The sequence below is a fragment of the Scyliorhinus torazame genome, chromosome 25 (assembly GCF_047496885.1).
Source record: "Scyliorhinus torazame isolate Kashiwa2021f chromosome 25, sScyTor2.1, whole genome shotgun sequence".
NCBI lineage: Eukaryota > Metazoa > Chordata > Chondrichthyes > Carcharhiniformes > Scyliorhinidae > Scyliorhinus > Scyliorhinus torazame.
Genome location: NC_092731.1, coordinates 30195526 through 30210911, shown reverse-complemented (window position 1 = coordinate 30210911; position 15386 = coordinate 30195526). Strand labels below are relative to the sequence as shown.

General features: G+C 46.4%; 1 protein-coding gene across 10 annotated transcripts in view; it reads right to left on the bottom strand.

Annotated features, from left to right (window-relative positions):
* The window catches only part of LOC140402452 (ryanodine receptor 1-like), a 497733-nt gene that overhangs the window by 344699 nt on the left and 137648 nt on the right, over positions 1-15386 (bottom strand). For all 10 annotated transcript variants that reach the window (XM_072490240.1, XM_072490241.1, XM_072490242.1 and 7 more), the window contains 6 exons: positions 14507-14748; positions 9514-9706; positions 6789-7005; positions 3682-3786; positions 803-906; positions 621-704 (listed from right to left, as the gene is read on the bottom strand). In XM_072490240.1, coding sequence (XP_072346341.1) covers positions 621-704; positions 803-906; positions 3682-3786; positions 6789-7005; positions 9514-9706; positions 14507-14748 — 945 coding nt within the window. The remainder of the gene's footprint in view (positions 1-620; positions 705-802; positions 907-3681; positions 3787-6788; positions 7006-9513; positions 9707-14506; positions 14749-15386) is intronic.

The following is a 15386-nucleotide window of genomic DNA, read 5'->3' as shown; positions in this document are numbered from 1 at the left end:
AAGCACCGTTAATTCCTACTCTTTGTTTCCTGTCTGCCAATCAGTTTTCTATCCATCTCAATACACTACCCCTAATCCCATGTGCTTTAATTTTACACGCTAATCTCTTGTGCGAGACTTTGTCAAAAGCCTTCTGAAAGTTAAAATATACCACATCCACTGGCTCCCCCTCGTCAACCCTGCTAGTTACATCCTCAAAGAATTCCATAGTTTTGTCAAGCATGATTTCCCCTTCATAAATCCATGTTGACGCAACCCGATCCTGCCACTATTTTCTCAATGCTCTACTATAAAATCCTTGATAATGGCTTCTCTTTCTATTTTCAGTATTTTAAAGTTACTCTAGTATATCTGAATTATTCCATCAAAAAGCAGATAGGCAATAGGCTCTCAACTACTATTAAACTACCAGAAAGTGTGCACAAATATCCCCACTTATAATCTGTGCAACCATCTCCAGGAAAAGGCAGCATCTACTTCGCTTGTTTTGCAGAGAAACCATCATTCACACTTTAAGGAACTGTGGACACATAATGCCACTTGCTGGTTCAATGTGTTTCAATCAACGCAAATATAATTGAGAGGTATTTTTAATGATTGCTGAAATAAACAAAACTTACGATTTGGCCAGTTTTACTTTCTTCAGGTTTTCTTCCGCCTTTTCATCAGCCATTCCAACATGGCACCCCAATGCTAACAGGGTTCTGAGGAGAGATGTTTAAAGGGGGAAAAAAATAGTTTTCAACATTCATCTAATTAAGCTGAAGGTCGTGTGCAGTGTTCGGAATCGCACGGTACTTACTTTAGAGTTTCGCCTGACATTTGCAAGTTGTAGTTTCTCTCCGGTTCAGGCAGTCTGTAAAACTCCACAAGACAGGGATGCAGCTTCTTGCTGTCATCTCGAATCTGCAGGGAAAGAAAAGCAATGATGAGCAATCTCCTGTTTATTCCACTGTGAGAATATTAAAACCTGTTGCAGCAGTGTCAACTTGCACAAAAGACACCCTAATGTGCCTCCAATTTAAAGTGATTAAGTGCTTCCTAAGTGCACTCTAAAAGATTCATCCTCACGGTAGCACAAGTGATTAGCACTGTGGCTTCACAGCACCAGGGTCCCAGGTTCGATTCCCCGCTGGGTCACTGTCTGTGCGGTGTCTGCACGTTCTCCCCGTGTCTGCGTGGGTTTCCTCCGGGTGCTCCGGTTTTCTCCCACAGTCCAAAGACGTGCAGGTTAGGTGGATTGGCCATGATAAATTGTCCTTCGTGACCAAAAAGGTTAGGAGGGGTTATTGGGTAACAGGGATAGGGTGGAAGTGAGGGTTTAAGTGGGTCGGTGCAGACTCGATGGGCCGAATGGCCCCCTTCTTCACTGTATCTTCTATGTACTCGGTAAAAAAAAGCCCTTGCTTCACACAGGGATACATTTTATGTTTGGAAATCAGTTGTGCTAACCCCTCGTGCTTAAGGTCTGGCAGGATGACAAAGGGCAGCCAATCCAACATCACCACACGGGTCTCTGATAACATGGAAGTTAGGTGGGCACCAAAACTGGCCGTTCAACAGCCATTTATAAAAAATTAATTAACCAGCGATTAAGCTTGTTAACAATCCAATAATAATTTTATGTTGGAATCCTTCAGTGCGGAAAGAGGCTATTTGGCCCTTCAGGACTGCACCGACCCTCTGAAGCAGCACCCTACCTAGGCCCACTCCCCACTCTATCCCCGTAACCCCACCTAACCTGCACATCCCTGGACACTAAGATGCAATTTCATCATGGCCAATCCACCTCACCTGCCCATCTTTCGACTGTGGGAGGAAACCGATGCGCCCGGAGGAAACCCACACAGATGTCGGGTGAAAAGTGCAAACTCTACACACAATTCCAAGGCTGGAATTGAACCTGGGTTACGGACGCTGTGAGGCAGCAGTGCTAACCACTGCGCCACCATGCTGCCCTGGTGGATTTTTCGGGTGTCCAATTTAGGCCAGCTGAAACAAGGCGGCACAAGGATGTCAGACTGTCTGTCCCTGTCCAGGACAGACCGAGCAGAGGTGGCAGCACAGTGGCATACAGAAGGGATGGAGTAGCCTGGGTAATCTTCAACATTGACTCTGGATCCCATTAAGTCTCATGGCATCAGGTCAAACGGGCAAGGAAACCTCCTGCTCTTACCACTTATCACCCCACCTCCACCAAATGGAAGCAGAGAGGAAAGGGGGCATAATATACTGGTGGGCGGCTTTAGTGTCCATCACGAAGAGTGGCTCGATAGCATAACTATTGACCGAGCCGGCCAAAACCTAAAGGGCTTAGCTGTTAGACTGGGTTGGTAACAAGTGGTGAATGATCCATCAAGAGGGAAAAACCTACTTGACCTCGTCCTCGTCAAGCTACCTCTCGCAAGTGTCCATGACAGTATTGTTGGAGTGACCACCACATAGTCTCTGTGGAGACAAAGTCGCACCATCGCACTGAGGATTTCGCTGTCGCTGCCACTATGTTAAATAGGATAGATTACAGCTCAAAACCAAGCATCCAGAGGAGCCACCAACAGCAGAATTGCTTTCAACTACAATCTGTAACCTCATGGCCTGGCATATCCTCAAATCCACCATTACCATAAAGGAGGGGTTATCAACCCTGGTTAAATGAAGAGCGCCGGAACAAATAATAAAAACTGGGAAGGGTTTGTGATCAGGAAGCAAGCTACCTATGCAGTAATTGGCTGGCTTCTTGCTGGCCGGCCGCTAACTGGCCACAAAGTACTTTGTTCGCTAAAGGGTGGGGGTAGGAGTCAGCAGACCTCGCACTTCTTGGTTGCCCCCCCCCCCCCCCCCAATACCCCACTGGAAAATGTAAAATTCACCTGTTAAGCATTGTATAATGATTTCAAAATATCACTGGAAAACCATGTTACGAATCCTATCAGAATACATGCTTTCAATAATAAGATTTGGGTTCTACTGCTATTTTTCCTTTTGGGTGACTGATTGACCTATGTGACAGGGACAGATCAGGGTTTAAATGCCCGTTATACATCTCCTCAAACTCCAGAGGCTGGAGCTTACATTGAAGATTAAGTGCACCATAGCATGGAGTGGTAGAAAGGCGCTTTTCATTCAAATGCCAGGACAGTCGCAGTGTCATACCGATTAGATAAAACTCATTTTTTATCATCTCCCAGGTCTGTTATCCTGATGCTCTGGTTGTTTATGACAAATAACAACGCTCCTCTGGTACGAATGTGACGTAAACACCGTCTAAATTAGTTCATGTCACCTTAAGTTGAGTTCAATGTTAATATTTTCCAAAAAATAATTAGGCAACGAATTAACCAACAGATTTCAGCTTTGTCACCCTCGAAACACTACTCATGAATACTTACTCAGACATTAACTTTTAAGGTGCATCTTGACAAATACATGAGTAGGATAGGAATAGAGGGATATGGTCCCCGGATGGCTAAGGGGTTTTAGTTCAGGTGGGCAGCATGGCCGGTGCAGGCTTGGAGGGCCGAAGGGCCTGTTCCTACGCTGTAATTCTTTTGTTCTTTTATTCTTTAACATTTTCAATATATAATTAATTCTTACGCTTGAAGCAATATAACCAAAAGCAGGGATTATAAGCAACATAATGTAATACAGGCAATATAATTAAAACCATAATTAAATTCTTACTGTTCCATACGTCCAACCTAACGCAATCTTTGTTAAAGACCAAAGTTCGTGGATGTTTTCAGCTAATCTCTCTCGTATTCGTTCCAGATGAGGTGGTAGAACAATCTAGATAGAGAAAAAAAGGAACACTTACTAAAATTGAGCCTTCATTTTAATGCCAATTAATAAACTATAATTCATCACTAGAACTGCAGTGCGTTATGTTTGAAACCTAGAACTTAATTATTTCATAAAAATTATAAACAATATCAAACCATTAACGTGCCGGTTAGGCATGTTACAACCCTGAGGACTAAACATTGAGCTCAACACCACCTTAAGATTGTGACTTTACCCCACCATCTTAACCCCCTTTTTTTGCCCAACTCCAGTCCTGCCTTCTCATGCAACAAAAATTCAGCCCAATGACTCTGTGCTTTCCAACATTTCTTTGGAAAACTGTTCTGCTTTCATCTAATACCGGATGTCGGATAGCGACAGGGAAGAAGCAGGGTAAGATAGAGCTGAACACTGCTAGTATGCATGTGAAAACTAACACCATGTTTTCAGGTGAAGTCGCCACGGGTCATTTTGTGGATGAGAAATAGAGAGAGCTCTGGACATCTCTAGAGGTTAACAATGCAGACACAGGAAGAGAATGTGGGTCCCTTAATTATGACCAGATAAAAATGGGACCGGGAGAACTCAGATCCACACAGCTGGGTGATGGAGAAGAAGCACTGGTGGAGGATAGTGTGATCAATAATGTTGAGGACTGCAGGTTCATGAATGCGGAGGGAAAGTGGCCCCGGGTTCAATCCCGGCCCCGGGTCACTGTCCGTGTGGAGTTTGCACATTCTCCCCGTGTCTGCGCGGGTATCCCCCACAACCCAAAGATAGGGTAGTGGATTGGCCACGCTAAATTACCCCCTAATTGGAACAAAATAATGGGGTACTCTAAATTTAATTTTAAGAAGATGAGGGATTGTTTACCTTCGTCACTGTCGCACAGAATGTCATTTGTGACTTTGATAACTGATTTTGGGGGGGTCTAATTAGATCTGGAAACCGTTGACAGGGAAGATCACGTCACAGCTTCAATGGGATATCTCGAGGGGCCTCGGAGTTTAAATTTTGAACTTTACCTATCCAACTTCTTGTTTTCCAACCTGCCTCAGCAGCACCCACCTCTCCTAATGGGGCTGTTTGATTGGACCAGCAGATTTGACATCCTGTCCACTGGTCTTAATTGGACCGTGAGCCAAGGGGTGTACAATTAGGAGACAGCCTCTGATAAAATCACTGAGCTGATCCTGCTATGAGCAAGAATAGGCTCAGGATCTCCATTTTGTCCTGTTGGCAGGGCCCGCAAGCCTGCAGCAAAATCCTCCCCCAACCAACATGAAGGCAAGATAGCTGGGCGGCCAATAATTCAGTGGGAACAGAGTCAAGCCGGCATGAGATCAATCTCATGGATAAGTTGAGATCAGAACATTTCTGGAGTTCTAGAACATAGAGTGCAGAAGGAGGCCATTCGGCCCATCGAGTCTGCACCGGCCCACTTAAGCCTTCACTTCCACCCTATCCCCGTAACCCAATAACCCTTCCTAACCTATGATTGAGAAAGTTGTGGGGTCAGAGTTAGGGGCAGCAGGAAACATTCAAGGGAAGTTTCGTTCAACGGTTTAAAGATAGGGAAGGAAGTGGAAAAGGAAACTGATCTGATGGTCTTGCTTTTCTGGCAAAAAACATTCATGAGCTCTTAGCGCACATACTTGGACTTGACGGTGGAGAAGGAGTAGGAGAATAAAGGCACCATACTACAGATGCTCGAAATCTAAACTAAAACGTGGAAGTACTGGAAATACTCAGCAATTCAGGAAGTATCTGGGGAGAGAAATAATACTCTCAGAGGAATATGAGGATATTGCTTCAGAAGATGATTTGTGGTGGGGAGAAGATAGGGGGCCGGGTTCTCTGATCTTGAGGCTAAGTGTTGTGCCATCGTAAACGCCGTTGCCTTTTACGATGGCGTCAACAGGCCCCAGGAGCAGCGATTCTGAGCCCTACAGGAGGCCAACAAGGCACTGGAGCGACCCACGCCGCTCCAGCTGCCGATACCGGCCTCAAATGGGTGCCACGGGTCTGCGCATCCGCACTGTGCGAATGCGCGCACTGTGACTGGCGCGATGGCGCACTGTGACTGGCGCGCATGCGCACTGCGACCGCCGCGATGGCGTGCATGCGCACTGTGACCAGCGGATGGCGTGCATGCGCACTGCGACCGGTGCGATGGCGCGCGGCTTCCTTCTCCGCACTGGCCCCGACGCAACATGGCGTAGGGCTACAGGGGCGGGCACGGAGCAAAGGAGGCCCCCAGCCCAGCAGATCGGTAGGCGCCGATCGCGGGCCAGGCCACAGCGGAGGCCCCTCCCCGGGTCGGAGGCCCCTCCCCGGGTTGGACCCCCCTCCCCACCCGCCAGCCGCCTCCGAAAGGCTGCCCGCCGGGTAAGGCCACATGTGGACGGCGCTGGGGGGACTCGGATTTTTTTTGCGGCCATCCCGGGCGGAGAATCGCCGGGGGGGGCATAGGGCGGCCCCCAGCCGGCGATGCGCCGATTCTCCGCTCGCCGGAGAATCGGCGGACCGGTGTCGGGGCGGAGTCGAACAATTCGCGCCTGGCGATTCTCCGACCCGGCGTGGGCTCAGAGAATCCTGCCCAGGGTTATCTTTAAATAATGAGCAGGTTTAGTGGCAGAAAGCAAGACCTGCTTGCTTAATACGGTGCCACCAGTTCTGCTCAAGAAAAAATTAAACGATTCTTAAATTCAAGCTCACTGCTAAGAAAAAAAATACATTTTTTTAATAATGTTGACCGTGTAGACATCAAGAAAATTACATTTCATTTCATTATAAATTTTAAATTATGAAATACAACTCACACGTGTGACTAGAGGATGTCACGAGATCGACAGAATTTTGGCCAGCTACAATTAGAGGTGTGTGTGATTATATTGTAGCTTCAAGAATTGGGAATTTTTAATTAGTGCATGCAAATCCAGCATTTGGAGGAAAGATGGGAAGAATAACATTTGGAAAGTTGAAGGATGGATATTTAATCCAGTTACCTGAGCTGTATCCACAGGCGAGGGAGCAAATGCGGTATGTGACAGCGATTGGGTGGGTCCTAGGAGGTTTCGAATACCATCAAAGTCATGCTTATACTCCTTGATGGGTTCAATTCGGATTCTTTCCTTGGGCAGCAGTGCTTCATAACAAGGACAATAACCAGGAGGAGGCAAGAACTTGAAATCTCCGTGTCTGCCACCCAGCAGGAATCGAACCCTGCAAAGCAGCAAGACAAAAAACACAGGACCCTTAAAATCTACATAAAACAGTTTCGATCTAACAGCTATTGACCACATTAGAAATGACAGTAGAGAACTGCCTGTTAAACCATAGTAGCTAGTTAATTTTAATTTTTTTAATTTTATACAGAGTACCCAATTCTTTTTTTCCCCCAATTAAGGGCAATTTAGCCTGGCCAATGTGCACCTAGCCTGCACATCTTTTGGTTGTTTGAGTGAGACCCACGCAGACACGAGGAGAATGTGCAAACTCCACATGGACAGTGATCCAGGGCCGGGATCGAACCAGGGTCCTCAGTGCTGTGAGGCAACAGCGCTAACCACTGTGCCACCGTGCCGCTCCATAGTAGCTAGTTAACAAACGGTGGGAGTTAAATTGCCACGCCGTGCGAGATCTAACGCCATATCGCGATGTGAATCCCACCCATATTGGGTGGAATCACTTTCTGGCAAATCTGCGTATTAGAGTGAGAAGCTCGTCTCGCTCTAATATGCGTTACTGAGATCTAACCAAGGCCAAGGATCTAACTCTCTTGCGTTGGACGCCTCTGGCGAACGCCGTTCAGTGCTGGTCTCCACAAACGGGGACCAGGTGGAACGGTACTCGTGGGGCAATCCCAGGAGATTAGACACCAACTCTGGGCGCAGGGTGGTACCCGGACACTGCTGGTGCCACCGGAGCACCCTGACGCTGCCAGCTTGACACATTGGAAGTGCTACCTGGGTGCCAGCCTGGCACTGCCAAGGCGTCACTGCCAGCTGGCAGGAGCACCGTCAGGGAGCCAAGCTATCATTTTTTGCATGGTGGTAATAGGGCCAGGGTGTGCCCTACGTGGGTGTGGGGTGCCTGGGGACCACCTTATAGTGAGTTGGGGCTTCGGGGGGGGTTCAGAGTCACATTGGGGGCTCAAAGGATCCCCGCTGAGGCCCCCGATCTATCGGGATGCGTGCTCGATAGCAGGGTGCTTCTTGACATTCCAAGTGCCAGGAAACACCCACTTAATCTCGCACAGCAGGACTCTGTCCTCATTCGGATAGATCGCACCCATCATCTCCGACTACCAATTAAAATGAGCCTGTACAGTGATTGCCACAGATGTTGGGAGTCATTCAGAAAATGAGCGGGTTCTGGTACACAGTGGATGGCACCACACGGGAGAAAGCAGGGCCCAGGGTTTTCGAATGCTGCACTGGCTAAATAGTTTGAGGAGTTGGAAAGGAAGAGATATCCGATATCCACAGAGTGAGGAGACCCTCTAGACTCGCACTCAAGAGGACGGTAGGAACAGACAGACGTGGAGGGTGACGCAGGATCAAGCAGACGACCACGGTGCGGCGACCCAAGAGGTTCAATAACCGCACAAGTGGTCAAGGTCTGTGAATGCATCTTCAAATGCCACATTTTACAAAGTGCACATCTAGCCTCAGCCACTGCTTATTTCGCCACATCCCAATCATCATGTGCAAACAATGTTTATCACTGGGCGCTCTTAACCTAGCCTACACCTAACATTGATATGCTTCACCTCACCCTCAAAAACGTAGCACTGCTGCAAGCATCACACCCACATCTTACAGCTTGAACACACTGCCATCTATTTAATCATACCAGGCACATCTCCTAAACGCATTACACAACACTCCCCCAATCACACCTTTGTCTTTCTTTAAGACAAAGTGTACAATTGGGAGGAGGCAGGAATGAAAATCGCTTCTTGTCACAAGTAGGCTTCAAAATGAAGTTACTATGAAAAGCCCCTAGTCGCCACATTCCGGCGCCTGTTCGGGGAGGCTGGCACGGGAATTGAACCGTGCTGCTGGCCCGCCTTGGTCTGCTTTCAAAGCCAGCGATTTAGCCCTGTGCTAAACCAGCCCCAGAGACAAATGGAGGGGGTCAGCAACGCCTGCTGTCCTTATTTCTGTAGAGGTGACAGTGCTGTCATGATTGGAACAGCCATTCCCGAGGCTCTAACCTTCTGCTTGTTTTTCCTTTCAGATACTCATAAGGCAGTGAAGACAGACAATGAAGAATGATGATGAAAACACCGCACTGAGCTTGAACCCTCAATCTTCTAACCCGGGGTGAGAGTGTTATCGTTTCAGAGGTCCTGTACATTGTCCTGAATCTCATAGGTTACAGTTAGCAACCTTATACTATTTTAAAAAGAGGATATTAAAATAGTACTTACTCAAATAGGCAACTAAATTGTAAATATTTCTAGGCCGATTAAGATCTGGCAGAGACAGCTTAATGGCTCTTATCTAGACTCAAACTCAGTGACAGCATTCTAACACAACACACCACCTGATCCACAGGAGCTTTTTTTTAAAATTAGAAAATGTGGTTATAATACAACTACAACTTAGATTTGACGAATTTCAAAGCAATGTTTTCTCACAAATATCTTTCAAGCAGGGAACTGAAGATTCTATAATTAAACATTTTAAAGCTTGGCATCAGGAATGTATCCGAGCATTCACTCACCTGACCCCTGCAGAGAAGCTAACCACAGGGAAGAAAAGACCATCGATGTTGAAGTTCTCAAACATGCCTTGCACAGGGTGGCCATTAACCCGGAAAGAGATGCTGGGGACACTCAAATCAATACAGCAGCTAACAACATCGTCAGCAGCGAGCATGTGCGCATCAGGTGAAGCGACTACCTTGGTAATATGTCCTGTAGACACAAAAGGAAAATTTGCTGTTTGCAACATACCCCAATAAAATGTCTGCATACAGTTTGTTATCCTGTCACACCTCTCTGATATGTATTAAGAAATCACAGTCTAAGGAACAATTACGATTGTTTTCTATGTTGTACCATGCCCACAGAACAAAAGTGACAGTACAGCAGCACGGATATGAAGTTGATTGAGTGGCAAAATTAAAATAGTGAACGGTTGTTCTTTCGGACTGCAGGAAGGTACAAAGTTGTTCCCCAGTGATCGATGTTAGAAGTACTGCTTTTCCGAACATATATTAATGACCGCGACCTTGGCATACAAGCCGCAATTTCAAAATCTGTGGATGACGGGCAGCACGGTGGCATTGCCGCCCAACGGCGCCGAGGTCCCAGGTTCAATCCCGGTTCTGGGTCACTGTCCGTGTGGAGTTTTTCACATTCTCCCCGTGTCTGCGTGGGTTTCGCCCCCACACCCCAAAGACGTGCCCCGTAATTGGAAAAAATGAATTGGGTATTCTAAATTTATATTTTTTAAAAATCTGCGGATGACACAAGTGCTGTGAACTCTGACTGTGATAAAAGTGGAGAGAACACAGGCAGGCTGGTGGAATGGGCAGATGAAATTTTATGGGGAGCAATGGGAAATGATTCATTTTGGTCGGAGTTATAACCTGCACGAGACCTACGGTGTTGGAGCAATTAGTCTTCCATGAGCCTTGTTGAGTACAAGCTCCCCCGCTGAGGGGCAGGGAGCCCATGGACAGAGTAATAGACATTAAGTCGGCCAGATTTGGAAGTGACACCTCAGACCCTGCTGGGGTCTGAAGAGTTTTGTACTTTCTTTACAATAAAACTAGTTTCTCTTTATCCACTCGCCTTGGACTCGTCTGTGGTGACTAAAGTAGGAAGACTTGGGAGATGCAATATAAAATAAAGGGTACAATTCTAAAAGGGGTGCAGAAGCAGAGGGGCCTCGGGGTGTAAAATCATTGAAAGTGGCTGGGCAGATTGGGAAAGCAATTAATAAAGCATATGGGATCTTGAGTTTTACAAGTAGGCTTACTCGAAAGGAAGTTATAATGAATCTGTAAAAAAGAATATTGGTTCAGCCTCAACTTGCATATTGGGTCCAATTCTAGTCACCATAGTTTAGGAAGGAAGTGAAAACACAGGAAACGGTGTGGATAAGATTCACAGGGATGAGGAACTTTAACTATATGGATAGATTGGACAAATGTGAGCTGTCCTTTGAAAAGAGAAGATTAAGAGTAGATTTTATAGAGGTGTTCATATCATAAGGTTTGGACAGAGTAGATACAGAGAACTGTCCCTGTTGAAAGAAGGGTCGAGAACCAGAGAGGACACCGATTTAGTGTGACTGGGAAATGAAGCAATTGTCAGGTGGATGTACCTTTAAGAAATGGGTGTTGATCAAATAGCTGCAGTGATGTCAGTGTGTGGGTGGAGCTCGGCTGGCTGTCTGTCTTTTACTTTCATTTTTGAGCCAGGCGCTGCAGTGTGTTTAGTTTTGTTTTCAGATTTGGACAGCTGTGTTCAAAGCAAGCAGCTGGGTAATGATCTCTCTCTACAAGCTAAAGAAGTCTTCAGCTCACTTGATGATTTCAATGTAATACATGTTTCTGTAGAGAATTTAAACCTGCTGTCTTTGTTAAAGGGGTTTAACTTATAGATGTTGTTTGGAAAGTTATTAAGGGTTATCTATAGAATACTATATCTTTTGGGGGGTTATCAGTGTTGGTAGTTGATAAAATGTTTATTGGGTGTTTATAAAATGTTATCTGGATTCATAGAATAAACATGGTTTTGTTTTAAACATACTTTCGATCTCTGTTGCATCACACGTGTAAAGTGGGCCCTTGTGCTCCCCATAACCAAAATCTATTTAAAGTTGTAGGTCAGGTGAATTCCATGATATACTTTGGTATTCTCTAAACCCTGGCCCGTAATACAATAGTGGCATTTGAAGAAATGTTGTTGCCCAGCGAGTTAGGATCTAGAGTGCACCGCCCAAGTGTGTGGTGGAGGACGATTAAATTGAGGCTTTTGAAAGAGAGTTGGACAATTATCCAAGAAGAAAGTTTTGCAGGTCGACAGGAAAATGGAGGAGTTGGGCTAGGTGAGTTGCAAAGAGATAGCATGGACACAATGGGCCAAACAGCCTCCTCCAATGCTGTAAGCATTGTATGATTCTACTTTCCCACATCAAACAGACTGCATCAGGATAATAAAAGCAAAAGACAGCAGAAGCTGGAAATCTGACACTCGAAGCGTTAACTCTGTTTCTCTCTCCACAGATGCTATCAGACAGACTGCATTCACACTTGTGCCGAGCAGTAAAACGTTTATTTCAATTTTGATAACAGAAGTCATCATTCCGATAAGAGATGACGGCTGGGATTCTCCGGTCATTGCGATTCGATTTTCCCACCGGCAGCACAGCCCTGACAGCAGGTTTCCCGGTGTCATGGGGTGGTTACAATGGGATATCCCATCGACACTCGGCGGGAATATAGAATCCCGCCACCAGCGAACGGCACGCGGCCAAAAAACACGCGGCTAGGGGAACCAGAGAACCCCGCCCCACATTTCAGGTGCGTGACCTTTCATCAGAACCATCACCTCTTGTTTGTCTCTCCACAGATGCTGCCTGATCTGCTGAGTATTTCCAGCACTTTCTGTTTTCACTTGTCAGCATTCACAATCCTGCTTTTCTTATTTTATCTTTAATTTTCCTTTTTTAAATTATTAAGTCACCTTCAATTTTATTTGATTATGTAAAAACGTTAAGAGTTACTGGCTGAACAAAAGTCCAAAGTGTTGACCTTATGGTGCCTTCGTCAATGGGATATTCTCCTGGTTGAGGCCAGATAGTTACGGCAGGCTCTCAAAGCTGAAGGGTACCAAAGACACCCTCCATGGTGGAAGGTACTGTCAACTGCAGTTACAGGTAAGGGAGAGCAGAGAGAAAGAGGTGAGCACCACCCACCTCGAGGTGCCCGCTCAACAACTTGGAAAATCGTGGAATTTTTAAAAGGCCAAAGCTGCCAGGCCACCGTCTTGGGAAGAGAAATTACCCGGCCTCCTGCCTCCAATCTTAACGGAGCTTTTACCCTAGGCGTCAGGAAGCCTTTTGACCATGGAGGGCCTCGGAGCTCAGCCAGATGCTGTTCTCACCCATGCACATTTTACAGCAAACGTATCTGGACAACAAAAAGAAGAAACTCCATTCGATATTTCCCCTCTTTAATCCCAGGGTGTTAAAGCCAAACTGTTGAAAGTAGCAGAATCTAAATTAGGACCTTCTACACTGTAATGCTACAAGTTGAGCCTTTATCCACTGGATCGTTGGAAAAGCAATGACATTTTAATAATATGTTTTATTATATTTATTATAAATGAACCTCTCTGGCAGATCACAAAATAAATCCAATGTTAATCATAGAATCATAGAATTTACAGTGCAGAAGCAGACCATTCAGCCCATCGAGTCTGCACCAGCTCTTGGAAAGAGCACCCTACCCAAGCCCACACCCCCGCCCCATCCCCATAACCCCACCCAACACCAAGGGCAATTTTGGACACGAAGGGCAATTTAGCACGGCCAATCCACCTAACCTGCACATCTTTGGACTGTGGGAGGAAACCGGAGCACCCGGAGGAAACCCACGCACACACGGGGAGGATGTGCAGACTCCGCACAGACAGTGACCCAAGCCGGGAATTGAACCTGGGACCCTGGAGCTGTGAAGCAATTGTGCTAACCCCTGTGCTATCGTGCTGCCCAATTTGAGTATTGCTGAAAAAAAATACATTTTGTGGAAGCTTTTCATATTGCACTCATCAGATCATTCACAAGAATATAATGTAAAAGAAGTCAACAAAAAGCTTCTACAAAAATGTCTTTTTTTTTTCAGCAATACTCAAGTTCTGTACGGCCAAATGACTACTTTACCTTGCGGATCTTCACATTTCAATAACCAAATAAAGCAAAAATTATAAATTCTGAAAGAATAATGTAAAAGTACAAACATAAAAAAGATGAACACACCTCAATCCCTAACCTGTGCCCCCACATAATAATAATTAATAATCTTTATTAGTGCCACAACTAGGCTTACATTAACACTGCAATAAAGTTACTGTGAAAATCCCCTAGTCGCCACACTCTCAGCGCCTGTTCAGTACATTGAGGGAGAATTCAGAATGCCCAATTCACCTAACAAGCACGTCTTTCGGGACTTGTAGGAAGAAACCGGAGCACCCGGAGGAAACCCAAGCAGACACGGGGAGAACGTGCAGACTCCGCACAGACAGTGACCGAAGCCGGGAATCGAACTCGGGTCCCTGGCGCTGTGAAGCAACAGTACTAACTACTGTGCTACCGCACCACCCCTTGTGCACCTATCAGGAAATAAGTGTTCTTTATATGCAAATATATCCATTCTACACATTAACATATCATCATACAATCTAAATGTCAGACTAATGGGAGTCCATGGGCTGGTTTAGTACAGTGGGCTAAATAGCTGGCTTGTAAAGCAGACCAAGGCCAGCAGCGCGGGTTCAATTCCTGTACCAGCCTCCCCGAACAGGCGCTCGAATGTGGTGACTAGGAGCTTTTCACAGTAACTTCATTGAAGCCTACTTGTGACAATAAGCGATTTTAATTTCATTTCATTTCAAGCTCAGAAACAACAGACCTTATAATGACTAACAGAACCCCAAGAGCAGAAGGATCACTGACCTGACCACAGATGAAGGAGGATCACTGACCTGACCACAGATGAAGTCCATCAAAACTGTACGAATACAGATCGTCTCCAACTCCATTGCTCCCCCAGCCCTCACCTCCTCCTGGGTAAGGGCTGTAACCCTCTGTTAAAGCCCAGCCCACTCGCAGGTGAGTAGCCTGTGGTGTCACAAATGGGTCCACATAATCTACTATCAGTTCGAAGTACCATTTCTTGTACTGTGTAGAACCTTCATACGTGCCCAAAAAGATATTAGGCCTCATGCTGGAATTTATTAAAAAAATCGAAGTGTTAACTACTGTTGATTATAGAGTATTTAATTATTGTAGTTAGATTCTAAGGGAACGATTTAACTGAATGGGAAACAAAGTACCACAGCGCGTTTAGCCATGTGTTTCCTGGCGCTTATAGTGCCGTGAATGTGGCTTGCATTTGATAAGGGGCCTCAAAGGGGAACGTGCGGCCAAGGCCGCACATAGCCCTGTTTTGTACACTGAGGAGCTCCGCTCACCGGAACTCCTCAGTGTAGTGAGAGATCTAAAAATGGTGTCCTGATCTCGGAGGTCTCCAAAGCAACCCCGACACCACCACCACCCCCCCACCCCCCAAGCCCCAACGCACTAGGGGAGGGTCACCCCCCAACACCTGCGCAGGACACCCCAGCCCTATCGCACCATGTACAAAATGGCAGCTTGGCACTTTGGCAATGCCAGGCTGGCACCTATTTGGCACTGCCAGAGTGCCAGGCTCAGTGCCAGGGTGTTAGCTGGCCGTGCCAGGGAGCCCTCCTTCCCAAAGGGCATGCACCTGCGGGCCTCCGGTCTCCTGGGAGATCCCACGTGTGCTGATCCGTTTGGTCACCATTTGTGGAGACCAGTATTGAACTGCGCTCGCCCGAGTTC